The following is a 22,139-nucleotide window of genomic DNA, read 5'->3' on the forward strand; positions in this document are numbered from 1 at the left end:
ATTCATTTTTAACTGAACTTAACGTCAATTCCCCAAATCCACTTACTCATATCAATTATTACAGAAAACACAAAACAAAGAATACTTTACAATAGAAATACACAAACTAATAAATCATTTCTTATTGCACAAGCACCGTATGATATAAATTCATGAGGGTGAGTATACTACTCATAGGATACCTGTACATTTAATGGCAAAATGCGATCTCTATCTTGCATTATAGAGGGTGATCACTGGTGGGTAACAAAAGTGGGAAATCAGCAGGAAACAGGCGGAAATAGGTGCATGAATTTATTAAAGAGGGATGAATGTCCGAATGTGTAGTATAGGTGCATGGTGTATACTAGTACCACCAGTACAGTACGCGCGCACTACACAGGGCACCACTGACACCCGTCATTGTATAGTATCTTCCTCCCTCAAATTGTCAACAGACGCACACTGTGTTACTGTGGTATACTTTTCAATTGTCTTTTGCGTCAGCTTCCACACCAGCCAAACATCCCCAGCAACATGGCCGCATTTTGGGCCTCTCGAGGATTAAAGGAATCATTACGTAACATACCTGCTTTCAAGTTCTCTCGGTTTTCGTCTGCATTGAACATTAGAAGACAAAACAGTCGTTACTTGTCTTCTTCTTGGGCTTCGTCCGCTACGAGCTGCGACAGTCAGCCGCAGAAATGCCAAACGAGGGTCCTCAATGTTCCAAACTTTAATGGACGTCACAGAGTCGTGTCGGCTTCGCTCGCTTCGGCTTCTCAGAGTTCCTCATGGTCATCCGACGTCCCCTTCTTGACCGAGGAGGAGAAGTCGGTCCTGGACACCACTTTCGCCTCCGAAAGGCTCCTGCATCCACGATGGGGGGAATATTCTGAATTCAGGCTTGCCAATGTCGAATGGTCTGATGTTGGTGACCGGGTTGAAGTAACATGGGCACGGGATGGGCAGAGTGATGGTGAAATAGAGGTTAGCGAGGGTACCACGAAAAACTCTTTTCCCTACAGCTGGCTGAGAGATAACTGTCGATGTAACGAATGCTTCAACAAGTCTTCCAAGTCTCGAACGGTTAATCTGCATGGGCTCTTAGCGAGGTGTGGAGTAGAGACGGTGAGGCGAAGTGAAGATGGCAAATCAGTAAGTTATCGTATCATCAACAAGTAAATTTATAAACTTAAGTCACACGGATATGGCTCTACTACCTTACTCAAGTCTCAAGAATCCCTCTTTATAACAAGTCCAGAATTAAAATGGAATTCTACCCCATGTCTTGATTGGTTGGAATAGATCAGGGAAGTGAAATCAGCGAAGGTCAGAATCGTAGAATTTGAAAAAGAAACATGTATAGATTTGTATAAAATCAAGTTAGAAGATTCTTAATTTCAAGGTTCAAAATTCATGACACGTCATAATCTCCGAAAGCAATATGATTATGACATTATTGACCAATCTATCTATACATTTCCCCTTATTAGTGATTAGCTAGCAAAGTGAACTATTGCGATCGATCATTCATCGTAAGACGCTCGTCATGTAACTTGCGTCGTGTGATGTCATTTCTTTCCATTTTCAGCGTCTCCTTGGAAACCCCTCCCGACTGGCTCTGGCTGGGGCCCCAAATGGGCACCAAGTGAAGGAATCCTAAAGAAAGAAAGGAAGAAGAAGAAAAAGAAAAAACATTCTTTATCTAGAACAAGGGATAGAGCTGAGGTAGTGCTGTGAACGGGGAGGTGGCTCCCTGCCGTGAAAAATAAGCCTACATTTAAGAAGTACAATGGTGATTAGCTTTATACAAGGTGTTAAAAAAAACACTTTTGATCCTTTATAGTTCAAAAACTATAAATCAGATAACACTGACATTGACATGAGCAATAGCTCAATCGTGTACAATTTTGCTGGAGGTAATTTGAAAAGCATGAATCAGTTTCAGCGGCTGTAGCGTTAATCATACTGCGGCGCACTAGCAGACTCCGCTTGAACCGTGGCCGTGGCAAACAATCATGTACACTTGTGTTTTTGTTGTTTGTTTTGCTTTATGTATTGTATTGTTTTTAGGCAGACAGTACCGGAAACCAGCCTCGTCCTGTCTTTGTTTTGTTTTGACTAAATCAATAATTAAGTAATGATGATTAGCTATAACTATAATCGACTATTAAGTCTCTTCGTAAAACGGAAACTTAAAGTTGATTTAAAGTTAAAGTCGACTTTAAGTTGATCAAAGTTATAGTTGATTTCACAATCGACGCTAACTTTATCCTGATTAAACGGGGCCCTCTGTGCAGAAGCCTGATCAGCAGAGCTCTGAAAAGATGGTACAATATATCCCTTTCATGCCACATATGATGCAAGAGCCACTTTGTGCTGCTATCTGTACACACCAAACTTAAGTATACTGGCAAACTATAAATACGTATAATTATCATGTATATAATTGTAAAGAGAGCTTATATCAAAATGTTGAAATGATGCTGGCTTTGTTAGCAATTACTCCCTGTAAATGGAATAATTACAGGTATTGTATGACTGTTGTCATACAAAACTGAGATTTGAATAGAATTTCAGCATGCCAGTAGCCCTTTACCATACCAGTATGTTGGAAAGTAGAAAGTCGCAGAAACTTGCCTATGATGCACCATTTTCCTATTTTTGAGCCATCACGCTGTTTAGTTAGTACTGGCAGATGAATAATAATGATTTCCAGATGACGATACAATGGAAGGATGGCCATGTAAGCCACTACCCAGCTACCTGGCTTCGCTGCAATGTTTTCTCCGAGTCGGACCCCGACCCCGTTGCCGACATGCCACCTCAGTTGTGGGACGCGGCCACGTGTCGGGACCGAATTCAAATCTTCGACTTCAACAACCTCCTGAGCGACGACCGTGCCCTCTTCGCACTCCTGCGCGAAGTGAAAGGACTTGGAATCGCCATCATCGAAAACGTCCCGCAAAAGGTCCGGCAGATTCATCGTTTGGCGGAGAGATGTGGCTACCTAACCCCTTGCAACTACGGGTACGCCCTTACAAATCAGCGGGTCAATTCTGTGAAAAGTGCAATTCCGCTTCATGCATAGTAAACTTGAGTGAAAACAAGTAAGAACCAACCTGTGATGTGGTACAGAGGTTAATTCATCGAATTTTTTGCATGAAAAACGCACGTTCAAGTTTGATGTAATAAACGTATTCACGTTTTTGAAATCAGTTTATAAATATGCAAATTTGGTATGTTAATCTGCCTTTGACCGGCCATGCACACATTTATTTTCCATTCCATTCCCTATGTTGAAACAAACCTCAGGAAAAAAAAAACAACGTGCATGTTTCACATCATAATGTGTTTGCTAATTGAGAAATAATGACGTCGGGGTATGGGGAAAGAGTTTTAGCAAACAAAAGATTAATCATCACCAAAAACCATGGGTTATAACGTTTTCGTTTAAACATCATTCCTCCATACCATATTGCGCATTTATAGTTACAATCAATAACGCTGCTCAGCGAAACATTAGAAACTTACAAATATTCTGAATCTTTAACAAAGTCTTGAAAATCTTGACAAACTACTTTCAGTTTGTTTGTTTTTCACCATTTGTTCAAATGAAATGATTATGACAAATCAAAAACAACGTTCTCAACATATAAATAAGATTGCTTAAAGGGTACTATAAAATAATGAATGTAATTATACGTGTTAAACGAATATGCAAATTTGGTAAGTTAATCTGCCATTGACCGGCCATGCACACATTTATTTTCCATTCCATTCCCATATGTTGAAACAAACCTCAGAAAAAAAAAAAAACCAACGTGCATGTTTCACATCATAATGTGTTTGCTAATTGAGAAATAATGACGTCGGAGTATGGGGGAAAGAGTTTTAGCAAACAAAAGATTAATCATCACCAAAAACCATGGGTTATAACGTTTTTGTTTAAACATCATTCCTCCATACCATATTGCGCATTTATAGTTACAATCGATAACACTGCTCAGCGAAACATAAGAAACGCTAAAATATTCTGAATCTTTAACAAAGTCTTGAAAATCTTGACAAACTACTTTCAGTTTGTTTGTTATTCACCATCTGTTCAAATGAAATGATTATGACAGATGAAAAACAACGTTCTCAACATATAAATAAGATTGCTTAAAGGGTACTATAAAATAATGAATGTAATTATACGTGTAAACGATAACATTTTTAACTCATTTGAAGACACAGGTGGAGGAGACCGTCATCATTAAGCAAGTTGTTTGACCGGGATAACGGCCTCACTTTGTTAAAACGCACCGCGTTTACAACAGAACACCTGTGGACATACAGGAGACAGTGCTCTCTTTGTATAGCAGTTAGTCTCGATTCAGAAGTATAGGAATATAACAACGAGACCAAATTGGTTAAAAATTCATTTATTATGGCTAAGCTACTCATTTAGAAGTGCTATCATAGCGTGATAAGCATATCTATGCCCGACAAACAAAATGACACCAAAAAGGTTTTGCCACCTCAGGTGGTACCAATATCTGGCCTGGCCCATGGACAAAGACCCCGTTTACAGTGCGGCACGGCCGTGGCCGAGCCCGCCTTCATTTCAGTAAACGCGCAAAAGGCCAAATGCGGGGCCAAAATTGGTCGCGCATTTGGCCACGCATTTGGCCGGCCTTTTCTCAGCGTAAACGCAAACAGGGCCAAATGCGCGGCCGATTTTAGTGTGGCTTCCAAACCCTCTGCCCGTACTATTTCGTTATTCAGGATATCAACCCCTTCAACGTCAAAAATTAGTATAGTTTAAGGGGTTTTGTCCTGCAAAGGATTTTTCCTTCGGCAAAGGCCTTTGCCCGAATGAACGGAATTCAGTTGGCAAAGGGTCTGAAAACCAGATTATACCAAATTGCGTTTGTTTACAAGTAGAGCGCCACTACGACAAAATAGTGAAAGGTTTGAATTAAAAGCGCGGCCGAGTCCGGCAGTGTATTGCGGGGCTCGGTCCCGCAATTGAGGCTGGGCTCGGCCGCGGCTCGGCCCAGCCCCGCACTGTAAACGGGGTCTGAGAAAAGGCCGGGCTCCAGAGCGTGGCCAAATGCGCGGCCAATTTTGGCCCCGCATTTAGTCTTTTGGGCGTTTACACTGAAATGAAGGAGAGCTCTGCCGCGGCCCAGCCGCGGCCCAGCCCCGCACTGTAAACGCGGTCAAAAGCTACCCTGACACTTGCATGAATTTTGGCTTGCGACCTGCACCGCATTATGGCGTGTCAGTACGTGGTATTTTGTGGCGCACAGGCCGAGTTTAGTCATTTCGAATTTACGAATAGTTCAAGAAATGAGTATTATCAATGAAACTCAATGATACGTCATGTTTACGACACATTTACGCATTATTTACGTATTCGTATTCGTTGCCAGTACACCACTTGCAGTATATATTTGTCCTTTCATTTTCTGGATCATAAAACTTGCTTCCATTTCCTAGTACCTGATTGTATCTAATGATAATAAGAAACATCAAAGAAACATTAAGAAAATGTTTATAATGTAGTGACTGTAGGGCTCATTGTTTTGGAGCAACACCAAATCTTAAAAGGAGAAGGACGCCTGAGAAAATGAAGGTGGGTAAAGTTGCAATGATGTTTGCCGGCATGTTTGTTATTCCGAAGATAAGCAAGTCTAAAAATGAAATACGTGCGTTATTCCGAAGATTCGGTAATCCTAACATGACATAGCATAAAATCGCAACAATTGTCGCGTTGTCCTGAGTTTTCCTCATTCGAAAGTCTCGTTAATCCGACAATGAAAAAGCTTCGTTAACCGAAGGTCATTTAATAATCTGTTAACAATGACTGTTTCTGTTGAGTAGTTATATAAGAGTGGGAAGGGGCTGATCCATCATGACTATATAGGGGAACATGCAGGATCCTTTCAAAAGTAACGATCAATAGGCCCTACATAAATGTGTAATTTTTGGAGGGGAGTCTGCCTTTGAGTTTATTGTTATTCCGTACAAAAACAATTGTGTGAATCATCCCGATGATAATGTAAGAGAGGAGGAGATGTTATTTTTGTTCATTAGAATTCAGTTATTACAAATTAACATCCCAGGTCGCAAAACAAAATGTGTTTGTATGTTTGTATTTATGTTTCAACATTACATAACACATGTATATCGTATATATATGTATATATGTATATATATATATATATATATATATATGTATATATGTATATATATGTATATATGTATATATATATATATATATGTATATATGTATATATATATATATATATATATATATGTGTGTGTGTGTGTGTGTGCATGTGTGTGTTCATGTTTTCATTCACTTTTCAAATGCTTAATATCATACTTTATCTACAAATCTAATGATACCACCGTACTTTGTCACTAAAAGAAGGTTTGTTTTTTTCATCATAAGAATTGTCAAATGTATGTCATTATCCATTTTCGTCTTAAATAAGGAACATTGTGGATCTCCAGTTTTCAGAATGAACGAGCCCTGCATCAATAGGATAAACAAACATTCGGATTATCTACAAAACTACGGCATAACAAAGTGTAATCCTATATTGTTAAGCCCAAACTTGAGTTCATAATCTGGCCTTCGTTTATACACCTTAATCGATTCTTTGCCCTCTTTTTTAACACAATGTGTTTGAAAAAATTCAACAAACAACATTATCGTGTATCCCGAAATGGCCTTCCTTGACCCACCAACTGTCTTCCTTCCCTTGTCTTTGGCCTTTGAACAACTGGTCTTGGACTGCAGAGGTTCTGTCAGAGGATGAGCTGGTTGCTGTGATGCCATGATACGAACAGATTTTTATTAATCTGTATTGTGACGACTGCTCTTGATCACTTAAAGGAAAACAGAGATATAAATATATATATAAATATACAAAAAATATATATATATAAATTCTTAAAGTTTCGGTGCCGCCATCTTTGGACGAGGAGACTACCACAGTTCATATCCCATGCATCATTATGGATAACAATATAGAAAACAGGAAGAAAATTCCACATATTTTCACTTTTTAGCATTATGAAGAGCATTCTGGCTTACCTCTTTTCAGAAAGTAGAGGAAATAATGTTACCCTTAACCAATGTCAGTAGCTGGTCGATTAAACGTGTACTTTCCAAGAAAAATGAAACATTTTTCATTAACTGTATGGTAGCCTCCTTATCCAGCAATTACTGCATCGAAAAAAAAAATCATGACTTTTGAATTTACAGCCGATTTCCTAAAAACTTTAGCTGATATGATCTGTTAATACCGCTGCTTTCACTCAATCCAAATTCACATTTGGGTTTTGGTTTCCTTTAACGCGCTTATCATGCGTAGACTGTGCGATTGACATGCGAAAACTATGCGGGAGTATGCGCATTTTATGGGCAAAGGACACGCAAGTTAGTCGTGAACTAGGGGTCGTGATTTATTCGTGACCTGCGTGCCACTAGGTTGATGGGCACGCATTAGTACGTACTGGTTCGGCTAGTTTGGGCATATGTTGTGCATAGTTCAAGAAGGGTTCGCGAAACTTGACCAAACATTTTGTCGTGCCAAAATTTTGAACAATTCGAAAATTTTTCACGCATTGACGGCATTGGCCAGGATTCTCCTGCAGGTTGTCACGAGTGTTTCTCGCATTGGCACGAAATGATACGTGACAATGCTGAAACCATGCCAAAACCCAAATTCGTGCAATTGTCAGGGTAGCTTAAGTAGGCGTTTTCACATCAGCTCGAGATATTTTTCGCCATCGCAAATTAGCGCGCTTTTTCATTTCCTATTCACATCATCCCGATCATAATCAAATAGCGCGCTAGTTCGCATTAATTATCCTGCTATTTCGGAAATTTCCCGAGTTGGACTCGAGAAATTTTCTCGATCAATTAGCGCGCTAATTTGTCTTCACATTATCAAATAGCGCGCTATTTCGTGATCGGGTTAATTTCCCAAGTCAGAAAATAGCGCGCTATTTCGAAACATCGGGCTGATGTAAAAACGCCTATAGTGAATATGAAAACCAACCGGTCTCTCAGTACAAATGCCCTTTTTCTGCCCCTGTGCAGACTGGAGTCCCGAACTTGCTTAATTTTTCTGCTATTTGCATTAAAAAGGTGGGATGTTGTTTTTTTTTCTCTCTCAACGTACACGTACAGGGAGGCGTTTCAGGTGAAGGCAAAGGTGGACCCGAGTAGCATAGCCGACACGTCGAGCTACCTGAGCGTTCACACCGACCTGACGTATTTCAATGACACACTCGATGTGAGTGTCAGCAACTGCATTTTTATTAATAAGAAGGAATGAGTGTATCGTGAGGCAAACTCTACCCCCTTTCTGTCTTTCTTTCTCTCTCTCTCTCTCTCTCCCCTCTCTTTCTCTCTCTCTCTTTATACAAGAAGGGAGATAAAAGAGTGATAAAGGAACAGGGAGGGAAGGGGAGGCTTATGAGATATCAGTCGGAGCGTGATTCTGTTTTGTTTGTGGAATGTCCACGATAGTAGATACTTGATTCGTATCACCACGGACCTACTACACACATGGATTATGAACGAATGCCTTTCTTTCATCCCATCATCACTGCAGCCACCTAAATATCTGCATCTTTACGAGTACATTTAGTGGAGCGGCATACCTTGAACAATTAGAGGAATTGTGCATTTTGTGATAAAAGCACCAAATTTCGCACACATGTTGACAATTACATTTGAAAAAAAAATCAGATATTGGGCCATCGTAAATAGCGCCCTCAACGGCCATGGCAGCCATTTTTCAAAATGGCCGCCATAAATGCCATTTTTCGCAAAGAAATTATAAATTTCAGAAGGGAAAATCAGTAAGATTTTGCAAACGACTGGGAAATAACATTCAAAATAAATTCATATATTGGGCCATCGTAAATAGCGCCCTCCAAGGCCACGGCAGCCATTTTTCAAAATGGCCGCCATAAATGCCATTTTTCACAAAAAATTATAAATTTCAGAAGGGAAAATCAGTAAGATTTTGCAAACGAGTGGGAAATAACATTCAAAATAAATTCATATAATTGGCCATCGTAAATAGCGCCCTCAACGGCCATGGCAGCCATTTTTCATAAATGCCATTTTTCGTAAAAATTTACAAATTTCAGAAAGGAAACTCAATACAATTTTGTAAACATGTCGGAAATAGCATTCAAAATAAATTAAGATATTGGGCCATCGTAAATAGCGCCCTCATCGGCCATGGCAGCCATTTTTTTACACAATGATCACCATACTACAAATGCCATTTTTTGCAAAAAATTACAAATATCGGAAAGGCAAATCAATAAGATTTTTCAAACTAGTGGGAAATAAAATTTAAAGTAAATTTAGATATTGGGCCATCGCAAATTGCGCCCTCAACGGCCATAGCAGCCATTTTTCAAAATGACCGCCGTAAATGCAAGTTTTCGCAAAATTTACAAATTTCAGGATTTAAAATCTATAAGATTTTGCAAACGAGTGGGATATAACATTTAAAATGAATTTAGACATAGCGCCATCGCAAATTGCGCCCCTAGTGGTCATGGCAGCCATTTTTCCCAAATGGTCGCCATGAATGCCATTTTTCACAAAAAATTAAAATTTCAGAAAGGAAAATCAATAAGACTTTGCAAACGAGTTGGAAATAAGATTCAAGAAAAATTTAGATGTTGGGCCATCGCAAAATTTTGCCCTGAACGCCAATGGCGGCCATATTTAAAATTGGCTGCCATAAATACATGGTTTGGCTATAATACACTCTTCTTTTTTTGTGTGTGTCTTAAAAATTTGCTTACCTTCAAAGGAGAAGGCAATAGAATACTCACAGACACATTATATAATCTGAAATATGGTGTTAAATAAATCATTTGAAGAACAACTGAAATAAGGCAAATGCTTTGCGACTATATATCACCAATGATGAATGCATATTTTAGGTGGCAAACATGAAAAATTTCCGAAAAAGAGTAATATGAATAACGGGGGATAATGGCGCCATGTATTTACTTTGACAGTAACACCATATCATTGAATAGGCCTATATGGGACTATATGACGTGTATCTATTCTAAAGTGTAACTTTCTAAATATACGAAAAAATGGCCTTTCAATTTACGAAAAAGAATAATCTACTTGCTATGCTTCCATAAAAACACATACCTTTTATATTCATACTGTTAGCCGTCACACGCACGCGAAATACTGCAATAAGAACTTAACTGAAAACATGAATTTAGAACTAACCCATCAATGAAACCTTTTTTTTTATATAATTTTGATTTCTTTGAACACCAGATTCCATTAGAAGAAGTGTGTGGAATCCATTTTGACAAAGAGCTACCCTAGCCATTGGGGACGATGTTTAAATGATGGCTCAATATCTCCATTTCAAATTCAAATTCAAATTCAAACTTCATTTATTTGAATGTCTTTTGTCAATTTGCACAGGAAATGTTTTTGTCTTCCTCTGGCATTATCATATTTTCACGAAATAAATAGCATCTATAGTGGCCATTTGGAAAATGACTGATACCATGGTCGTTAATGGTGCCATTTGTAATGACTTAATATATCATTTTCTTTTGAATATGATTTTCGACTAATGTACAAATTTCATTGATTTTCTCTCTGAAATTAGCAAATCTTTCCATAAAAAAGCAGACATCCATGGCGGTCAGCATGGCCCTTGAGGGCGCCTTACAAGAAGACCTTATACTTAGATTTATTCTTAAGCATGATTTTCAACTTGCTTGCAAAATCGTATTGACTTTTCCTTCTGACATCAGCAATATTTTGCAAATAAAAAAGGGGGGCATCCATGGCAGTTTTTTTGAAACTTGGCTGCTATGGCTGTTGAGGGTGCACTTTTGGATGGCCTATTATCAAATTCAGTTTGAAAGTAATTTTCCATCTTTGTGGAAATTCTGATTGACGTCTGCAACACTTTACGAAAAATGACATTCATGGTGGCCATTTTGAAAAATGGCTGGAATGGCCTTTGAGGGGGCATTTGCAATGGCCCAATAAGTTTACTTTTGAATGTAATTTTCCACCTGTTTGCAAAATCTCGTTGGCTTTTCTTCTGATTTTAGTAAATATAGCATTTATGACGGCCATTTTGAAAAATGCTTGCCACGACCGTTGAGAGCGCAATTTCCGATGGCCCAATATCGAGATTAATTTTAAATGTCATTTCCCATGTATAAGCAAAATTTCATTGACTTCTCCTTTTGAAATTAGCATTTCTTTTCAATGAAAAAGTGGCACTTGTGGTGCAAATTTAAAAACAATGGCTGCCATAGCTTTTGAGGGCATAATTTTCAATAGCCCAATATCTGGAATTATTTTTTGGTGTAATTTCCCGCTGTTTGCAAAAAACAAAAATAGAAAATAGGAAAAAATGGCTTTCCCATCTGAAATTTGCATTTTTTTTTAAATGACATTAATGGCGGCCATTTTGAAAAATGGCTACCATGGCCGTTGAGGGCGCAATTTCCGATGGCCCAATATCTAGATTTATTTTGAATGTATAATTAACAATTATGGGCAAAATCTTATTAACTTTTCCCTTCTGAAATTTGCAAAATCATCGAAGAAGTGGCACATTAGACAGCCATTTTGAAAAATGGCTGTCATGGACGTTGAGGGCGCAATTAGCAATGGCCAAATATTTGAATTCATTTTGAATGTAATTTCCCACTTGTTTGCAAAATTTTACTGGCTTCTTCTTTTGAAGTTAGCAAATATTTTGAAAAAAAATGACATTTATGGAGGCCATTTTGAAAAATGGCTGCCATGGCCGTTGAGGGCGCTATTTCCGATGGCCCGATATCTAGACTTACTTTAAATGTAGTTTGCCATTTGTAACCAAAATCTTATTGACTTTTCTCCCCTAAAATTAGGAAATTTGACGTAAACATGGCATTTATGGCAGCCATTTTGAAATATGGCTGCCATGGACGTTGAGGGCGCTATTCACGATGGCCCAATATCTGGATTTATTTTGAAAGTAACTTCCCACTTGTTTGCAAAATCTTACTGCCTTTCCCTTTTGAAGTTAGCAAATGTTTTGAAAAAATGACATTTATGGTGGCCATTTTGAAAAATGGCTGCTATGGCCGTTGAGGGCGCTATTTCCCGATGGCCCGATATCTAGATTTATCCTGAATGTAAGTTCCCATTTGTAACCAAAATCTTATTGACTTTTCTCCCCTAAAATTAGCAAATTTTATGAAAACATGGCATTTATGGCAGCCATTTTGAAAGATGGCTGCGATGGACGTTGAGGGCGCTATTTACGATGGCCCAATATCTAGATTTAATCTGAACGTGATTGTCAACCTGTGTCCGAAATTTGGTGCTTTTATCACAAAATGCACAATTGTTCGGCTATGCCGCTCCACTAATTCAGATGTTTGGATAATTTTGATTACCGTATATCATATACATATTATCATATAATTATTATTATATTAGTTAGATTGGTAATCGTACATTGTCACTGACATTAAAAAAAAAATGTTTCCCTCATTTTTTTTTGTTTTGTTTTTTGGGTTTGTTTGTTTGTTTGTGTGTTGTTGTTGTTGTTTTTTTGTTTGTTTGTTTGTTTTTTTTGGGGGGGGGCTGCAGTGCCTTTTCATATTCCTCCGCAATTGAATAATACATTCATGATGGGGAGCAGCAAACCTCAAAACTTGACAAATTTTTGGCTGCAGAATTGGTAATTACTGAAGTGGACACATAATGGACACGGTAACGTCGCGTAATATGAACACATACAGGGTCATGTCGTCTATCGCTACTGTCCATATTTACTCTGAAACAATGTGCGAAAAATGGGACAAATTAGATTACAAATCACAATTAGCCTGACAATGTATTTGCTTTCGTATATTTCTCCTTGGTTTTTTTTTTTTTTTTTGTCCATGCTGGTTGTCGGCGGTTATGATGGGATCAAAGCATCAAAATACAGATCACTAAGATGATGTCATCCCCTCTAATCTATAAGATGTTGCTTGCCCTTAACAATGCTTAATATAATTTTTTTCTCTTAAATATATTTGTTCTTTTACTGAAAGATATTATACTTGATATATTTTGAATTGTTGCAGTCATGAATTTAACACTTGAAATGCTCAAAATATTCATCTCCCATTAGACCGGATTTCAAAAAACACAACATTTCATATTCAACAAGCCTCTTGATGCTTTTATTTTCTTTAATGATCCCGCTGTTTAAGACGTAGTAAAATTATTTTTAAATTTGTAAAATATTGCACAATGTCTCAAAACTACACGAAGCTCTGCATCTGTGTCGGCTGCATGTCCTGCATAAAATAAAACTACTAATAATGATGATTATAATAATAATGATAAGTAATATAGGTTTTCCCGGTCAATTTCATACTTTTGTCATTCAAGTTCCTATTCCGAGCATTCGATTTCACGCATTCCACGCTCGCAGCACTGAATCAGCAATCAAATTCAAAATCCGGTCATTCGAATTCACTATCCGAGCATTCAAATTCACTCTCGGAGCATTCAAATTCACTATCGGAGCATTCAAATTCACTATCGGAGCATTCAAATTTAAGAGAGGAGCAAGCATTTCATCAAAGAGCATTCAAATTCATGTCAAGCTGGCGACGGAATCTCGTCGGTCATTCAAATTCGTGAATAGGCAACCATGTTCCAAATAACTGCATTCAATTTAAAAGAAGCCCTGAATTTAGTTAGTTTGGTGCCTTGAATATTGGGATTTATGATGACTATTTATTTTGCAGTAGAGGTCCACCTGTTAATTGACAATTTTGAACTCGCGCTTATCAAATAGAAATATACAGGCACATTTCCCTGGGATTGGACATAAAATAGAGGTCCCACGTGTAAGAGTCACAACTCATGCACGTAAGATCCCACTTCATTTATTCATCACAAAGAGCAAAACATCTAACTGGACCCCATATGGAAGACCAGCTTTTGCAGCTGAATATGGGTTATCCAGCCATCTTCTTTGATAGAAAATTAAACAAACAAACAAAAATTAGGCACTAGGCCTACAGACGAGCATGATACGGAGGGTTGGTTGACACTTTCGAGGAAAAAAAAAAACAATTTCGACTATATTGAAACTGACACATGAGCATTTTATACTTGTCGTCTGTTGTGTATTGCTGTCTTATTGATTTAATTTTGCGGGACTATGTGAGATCATTGTGTGTCAGTTTGTCTTAAATTGATGAATTGTCATTATATGGTTGGTTTGGGGCGTTGTCAGCATGCAGTATCGTCAAGAAATATGATTACTAGTCGTTGTGTTGTTTGGATGCACTGCTGATTGGACATTGCAATTTGAAATTTATTGAGATGAAAAACAAAGAATACATGAACAGAGAACAATGTAGAACATGTAAACAGTCCTAATTACACTATACACTGCTATATGCAAGCATTCATTGGTTGTGTTGGCCTTTTTCCTTTCTTAAAAGTCTCCTCCATTTTCCTCGTTAAATTGATTGCACGAAGTAGGAACTTGATCGCCTAAAAATGAATTTGAACGCTCCAAACAAGCTCATTGGGACTATCACGTGACTATCGCATGAATTTGAATGCACGAGTAGGAAAGTTGGTGCTCGCATTTTGAAATTGAATGGCCAATCGTGAATTTGATTTCACGAAAACGAAATAGAACGCTCATAAATGAAATTGATCGCTCGGATTCTGAATTTGAATGCCCCAATATTTTCGCGTGCGTGCGCTGCGTGAATTTGAATGCACATTGATGAATTTGAGTGACAAAAGTATGAAATTGACCGGGAAAACCTATAATGATAAGCTACTTGTAGGTTTTCGGAATTCGTATCACGAGATTGCATGGCTGTGCCTAAGCTTTTGCGGATTGTAACTATGACATTCACTGACATTAGCAACGTCTTGTCTCCGCAGGTCCTGATGTTACATTGCATTGCCCAGGCGGACGGTGAAGGAGGTGAGAACATGCTCGTCGACGGGTTCAAGATCGCCAACGACCTCCGGCAGAGCGCTCCCAAACTGTTCGACATCCTCACGACAGAAGTGCTAGAGTACCACGATCACGGGCACGACGCTGTGGGCGACTTTTTCCAACATTCACGAGTCCGAACCATAAGGTATAGGCCTACATATCTTAAAAGTTGTCGTTGTTGCCGCTGTTGCCGTTGTTAGTATTGTCGTTGTTTTTATTGTTTCATCTGTTGTTGACTTTTAAAGGACAATTTCGTGAATCTTACTATTACTGTAAACATCGCACATTACGCGCTTGCCATGGTTGCCAAGTCATATACGATATTATTGTTATTTGTTCTTAAAAGACAGTACAACGTGGTAAACGATGATCATTATTGTAATGTTTTGAAGTCCTAACTATTGGCAATGAATAAAAAGGGAGACAAAACGGGGAGGTTAAATGATTAAGAATCAACAAATAGATTTCCGTTTTTGATATTTGTTTTCTTGGGTTCATAGATTAATTAAGACCTTTGATACTCTCTACTGTACAAAATGATCTCTACCAATATCTTTTTGTGTTTATGTTCGAAAAAAAAAAGCCTATAAGGCAACATCAATAGCGCAATGTAACAAAAAAGTAGAAGACTACACCAGTTATAAAATGATTCAATGACACTTGCAGTTATATCTAACCTTTTCTATGTCAACGAGTCAAATGTGCACAAATTTCACAAATAAATCTGTGGACAGGAATAAATGTGGCACACAGAGGATTTATTCTTGTCAACGTTGATAAAGATGATAGAAACAAGATGACCCTCGATCCTCCAGATAATCTGTAATGACCTCTTTTTTACGATTTGGACAAAGACTAAATGACAAGGGCGTTGTCAACAAGATCATATTCAGTGACCACGGGCGGAGTGCAATGTTCCGCATGGACGTGGACAACGTCGTCGCGACGTACGAGGCTCTGGCTTGCTTTGCGGACCTTTTGCATGACCCCATCAATGTCTTCCGGTATAGGATGAGAGGTGGTAAGTGTCCTTGTGCCAAGCGCATTCCAGGTAATTTACTCACGCATTGGTCTCCTCGGGTCTGTTACACTTGGTCATAAAATCAATCCTAAATTCAATTGCGATTAATCTTCAGGACAGTTATGAGATCAATCAGTCCTCATGTATTCGTAATTGTTTCAATAAGCCAGATGGGAACAATATCTTGCGCCCCCCTTGCCGCGTTCCGGAATACATCTTGAATGTCGATGCATCCATCACAGCTAGATTTGATCTGAATCTGTCCTAACTTTAGGCTCATTTTTTTCCCGCTGGATGTAAGTCTCGATGTTAGTGAAATAGCGCCCATGCAGGGACATCAGACTGGTCTCTCTGCTTCTCACTGATGTATGGTCAAAGGAAACATAATGATACAGCAGAAGAGACCTTACCATACTCATCATGCTGTGGAAAGATGGTGTAGATGACATTAAGAGAGCCGTGATAAAGAAATCCATTGAAATGGTACAATTACAATATGATGATGATGATAATGGTTAGTACTATATGCGACGCGGTCATTCAAAGACGACGACTGCTTTGGTCGTTCTCCTCTCTCCCTCCGTCGTGTTACAAAGTAGGTTTATTACGCGAGAATGCAGCCTATGAAAATTAGTAAAATGGCGCCCCCATATATTATGATCAGTTCATCAATTACTGGTAGCTCTCTGCGGTGTGAATTCGAGCGGACGCAAAACGGCCCAGAAACAGCGCCCAGAACCGACCGCGGGCGTGCAAACTCAGACGATTTGAGAGGTCGATTTTTATGCAAATTTGCGCATGTGCAGAATACCTTTTTCCTGATCGTCCACGTGCACGAAAATCTAAAGCTCCCTTATTATAGTCTTCTTTCATCTACTCAATATACTATAGATGATGACTGTCGGGGGAGGGAACATACCGAATGTCCCACCCGAAGGGTTTGAAAGGAGGTTATACATGTAATTTCCGAGACGAAGTCGAGGGACTTATAACCTCCCGAAATAGCATTTCAAACCCTGAAGGTGGAACGTTTGGTTTAACTTTGGTACATGTTCCCGACATCAAAAGTCACCGTCTGTTATATTATATGAGTTAGTCAAATGTATAGGCAAATTTATCCTATCGATTGCGTGAAAAAATGATCGTATCAATCGTTCCGTATCGTTTGTCATTTGTTTGATACGTGAAAATGTTTTACCATGGGAGAACATTACAAAAATGTTCTGCCCATGAGCGAACATAAACAATGTGCCTCCATCACGTGACTGTGTTTAGCCAATCACTAACCGGTATTTAACTAACTCATTTAATATAATCATCTGTCTATCTGTATATCTGCCATTCAAGTGCCCCTCTCTCCTTCTTAGTCTCTCGATCGTACACGCACTCTCTCTTGACCCCTACAGGTGACATTCTCGTACTGGACAACCATCGGGTGTTGCATGGTCGGGAGGCTTTCACCATGAAATCGGGCTCTTCCCGCCACTTGGAGGGAGGTTATTTAGACTGGGAATCCGTCATGTCAAAGATCAGAGTCCTGGGACAGAACTTCGAGTAAAATGCGTCGTATGTCACATTTTTCTTTGAGATGGGAAAAGTGTGCTGTACCTGTATATAGTTGGTGGCCCGGATACAACAGTCTTCCTGCGGGGGGGGGGGGGGGGGGGGGGGGTGGACTCGTTTTATAGCGAACTTATGAACGCAAGAAGTGTGTGTGTGTGTATGTGTGTGTGTGTGTGTGTGTGTGTGTGTGTGTGCACTTACCCATGGTGTAATACGAGGACACACATACGAACTATTCATTTAAACCGAGGACACACAGAGAACCGAGGACGTCCTCTGTACGCAGACCATTCCAAACAGTGTGCTTTTACACGTAGGGGTACATGTTTGTAGGTCCTCGATTAGCATTACTGTAGTAAGTCCACGGTTGGATGGTAATACATGTATTATACGAATGAGTCCTCGGTTGGCAAGAGTCCTATACTGACACACAGGTCCTCAGTTATGTGGTAAAATTCTTATGCAGTGTTTAAATTTTTGTTTCTTTACTAATTACAAATACGTGTTTCAATGGACGACATTATTAACTTTTGGAAATGAAATAAACGAAATTGATCTAAATAAAATCAAAGAAATCATTCGCATTACTGACACCTTTGTTACAATACCATGAACCAATGTTTGTTTAATATATTGGCACAAATAAAAATCCTTGTTTTTATTCTATTTCTTTAGTTTTTGTGGGTATGTGAGTATACTGGGCAGGGTGAAGCCTCCCTCTTATTGTGGTGTCGCATCATTTCCTCGTTTGAGGAAATGATGCTCTGTGGTAGGAATATCATGGACATGAAGTAATGTTCTTGCCGTCCCTGAAGCTTCACAAGCCTAGGCCAAAATCATGTGATACTGGTACCATTTTCTGCCGACTCAGCGTTATTTGGTTGGTAGCATGGTTACTCTCTAAAAAAAATCGAGTGAAAATTTTCACTCTAAAAAGAGTGAATACAAAAAAGAGTGAATTTCGAGTGAAATTGGAGTGAATTTTGAGTGAAAATGCTAATTTTCACTCATTTTGGAGTGACGTCAGGGATCACTCCAAAATCTTCGAGTGATCCCTGAGGTCACTCCAAAATGAGTGAAAATGAGCATTTTCACTCAAAATTCACTCCAATTTCACTCGAAATTCACTCTTTTTTGTATTCACTCTTTTTAGAGTGAAAATTTTCACTCGATTTTTTTTTAGAGAGTAGTTTTCCTTTTGGTATGGTCTTCACATCAATGTTACTGTAATGTGGTTATCATTATGCATCTACTCACACGCTGCTTATCATTACGTACACATTTTAATCTTCAGATTGTATGGTCGTGAATGTACGTGATCGTTTTTTAACGAGGTAATATATCTACAATTTATCAGGCTGCATGCGAGTTAAGTTTTATTTAGGGATGTATGCTGAACGAATTCGGTTGATGGTTTGTTTGTTTGTTTGTTTGTTTTCAGATTCAGATTCATTTATTGTCCATATAGGAAATTCTTGTTGGCATATGGGCATACACATAGGAATATCTGCATATATACATACATACGTACATTCATGTACATGTACACATATAAATAGATACAATTTTCAATATATACACAAACATACAAATTAAGCATAATTCATACTCACAATACAGTAAACACATACATCATTACAAATCTATAATTCACCACAATTCATTATTATTACCGATCAACAACAAAACAAGAGCTTAGAAAACGTGAAGCCCGTCCTTTCCGAGGGACTGCATATTTTACGTAACCTTTGCACACCCACACCCACACATACTCGCACGTACTCCGAAGGATAACACTTCGCGTCGCGCCATTTATGACACATGTAGGCCTACATCATATACATGTGACGGCAAACAAACGCATTCGCGCACTCACAAACACAATGCATACCCCCTCCCCCCCCCCCCCCCCCCCCACACACACACGCCTTTTGATCAGTCACGCCATAACTACTGCAATTATACACATAAGACTGTCAGGAGTGTTTACGTATCCTACATCATGCTCTGACGTCATGCACCATTGAGCATAAAGCACCAAAATGTTTTGTCTTTTGCTTTTTCTTTTTGATCGGACCTGAAATGAAGTGATGTGATAAGTCAAGTGAGGAGCGAAAATCATTTTAGACAAGATATTCCACAGTCAAGAAACTTAGTGCAGAAAAAAAAAAATGAATGAATGAAAAAGTATCCTCATCAAAAATTTGTTGGATTGGGACATTGTGTCTGTGTTAGACATAGCTTGAAAATGCAAGACGTTTTAGTCGTTGTGTTTGTTTGCTTGTTTCAAGCTTTACATTGCGAAAGGAAGAACAAGATTCAGACACCTACCTGTGCCGAGTGATCTTGCCTCTCGTTCTTATGCAATAGATGTAGGCACGGGCGTAAATCCGGGGGGGGGGGGGGGGTGGGGGGATATATCCCCCTGAAATGGAGGAGGGCCGGGGATGGCCTGCACAATCGTCCCCCCCCCCCCCCCGAAATTTGAGAAAAAATGGAGAAGTTAAATAGCACAGGCTTACATGTAAACATGCTATGAAGCGAGCAACTCGGGACCATCACAAATTATGTACGAAAACAAACAAAAAATAACAAAAACTCTACCGCCATAATTGACCCCCCCCCCCTCCATTTCCTGAATCATCCCTGAAACGATGATGACTCTGATACATCTATGGGCATACCCAGGGATGATCAGGGGCGTCGTCGAATTTATCTTGGGGGGGGGGGGGCAAAGAGGCATTGGAATTGCCCCGCCCCTACGGAAATGTTGGGGGCAGACAAATCATTTGTCCCCCAAGCAATTCCCGAGATTACCAATTATGCTCCGGATCGCTGAATTGCAATCATAAATATGCAAAAGCTCCGCTACTGGGTCCCTTTCGATAGACTTTGTACACTTTTGAAATTGACGTTTTATTTCCTTATCTCTATCAAAGAGTGTGCAGCAGATCTTTCACTTACTTTCGGACTGTACACTGCCCAAATTTTCAAGCTCGCTCGCTTCAATCGCTCGCATTTCGCCATGCCATTCTCCTGATGTTGCTGCTAGTAATTGCCAGCAGTTGCGCTTGGTGCGCCCCACCCACCTTAAAAAGGACAAGTTCACCTTCATAAACATAAGGATTGAGAGAATGCAACAATATTAGTAGAACACATCAGTGAAAGTTTGAGGAAAATTGGACAATCGATGCGAAAGTTATGAATTTTTAAAATTTTTGTGTTGGAACCGCTGGATAAGGAGACTACTACAGCTTGTGAGTCATATGCGTACAACAGTATAAAGAAAATGTAAAGAAAATTCAACATATTTTCACTTTTTTCGTATAATAAAAGAGCACTTGACTTGCCTCTTTCTAAAGGCAGGGGGAATAATATTATCCATAACATTTGTCGGTAACGAGTCGGGGGAATGCGTACTTTTTTCAAAAAATGAAATTTTGTGAAATTCTCTTTATATTTTCCTTATATTGTTGTACGCATGTGACATCTAAGTTATTCACACACTGCAGTAGTCTTTTCATCCAACGGTTACTGCACAAAAACTTCAAAAATTCATAACTTTTGAACGGATTGTCCGATTTCCCTCAAACTTTCAATGATGTGTTCTACTAATATTGCTACATTCTCTCAATCCTTATGTTTATGAAGGTGAACTTGTCCTTTAATTTCCATAGCGAAAAAACATAGCTACAAACGGCCGTTTTTGAACTGCACAATATCCAAATTTTCAGCCTCGCTTGCTTTGCTCGCTCGCATTCAATCGTCATGCCATACTTCTGATGTTGCTTCAGGGTAATCGCCAGCAGTTGCGCCCGGTGCGCCTCCCCCCCCCCCCCCTTAATTTTCAAAGCGAAAAAAATATATAGCTACAAACGGCAGTTTGGGGACTGTAAAATATCAAAATTTTCAAGCTCACTCGCATTTAATCTTTATGTCATTCTCCTGATGTTGCTGCCAGTAATTGGCAGCAGTTGCTCCCTGTGCGCCTCCACCCCCCTCAATTTCCAAAGCAAAAAATACAGCTACAAACAGCCGTTTTTGGACTCTACAATGTCAAAATTTTCAAGCTCGCTTGCTTCGCTCGTTCGCATTTAATCGTCATGCCATTCTCCTGATGTTGCTGCCAGTAATTGCCAGCAGTTGTGCCCGGTGCGCCCCCCCCCCCTTAATTTTCAAAGCGAAAACAAAATATAGCTACAAACGGCAGTTTGGGGACTGTAAAATATCAAAATGTTCAAGCTCACTCGCATTTAATCTTTATGTCATTCTCCTGATGTTGCTGCCAGTAATTGGCAGCAGTTGCTCCCTGTGCGCCTCCACCCCCCTCAATTTCCAAAGCAAAAAATACAGCTACAAACAGCCGTTTTTGGACTCTACAATGTCAAAATTTTCAAGCTCGCTTGCTTCGCTCGTTCGCATTTAATCGTCATGCCATTCTCCTGATGTTGCTGCCAGTAATTGCCAGCAGTTGTGCCCGGTGCGCCCCCCCCCCCCCTCCTTAATTTTCAAAGCGAAAAAATATAGCT

At 39.2% G+C, this 22,139-nt stretch overlaps 1 protein-coding gene across 1 annotated transcript; it reads left to right on the forward strand.

Annotated features, from left to right (window-relative positions):
- The first annotated feature begins 516 nt into the window (after positions 1-516).
- LOC139745513 (gamma-butyrobetaine dioxygenase-like) lies at positions 517-17,605 on the forward strand. Its single transcript, XM_071655903.1, has 6 exons — positions 517-1,137; positions 2,702-3,012; positions 8,177-8,282; positions 14,969-15,171; positions 15,881-16,047; positions 17,454-17,605. Exons 1-6 carry the CDS (start codon positions 517-519, stop codon positions 17,603-17,605), a joined length of 1,560 nt encoding a protein of 519 aa, XP_071512004.1.
- The last annotated feature ends 4,534 nt before the right edge of the window (positions 17,606-22,139 follow it).

The sequence above is a fragment of the Diadema antillarum genome, unplaced genomic scaffold (genome assembly GCF_040938485.1).
Source record: "Diadema antillarum isolate AM-2024a unplaced genomic scaffold, OU_Dant_1.0 seq00001273_RagTag, whole genome shotgun sequence".
NCBI lineage: Eukaryota > Metazoa > Echinodermata > Echinoidea > Diadematoida > Diadematidae > Diadema > Diadema antillarum.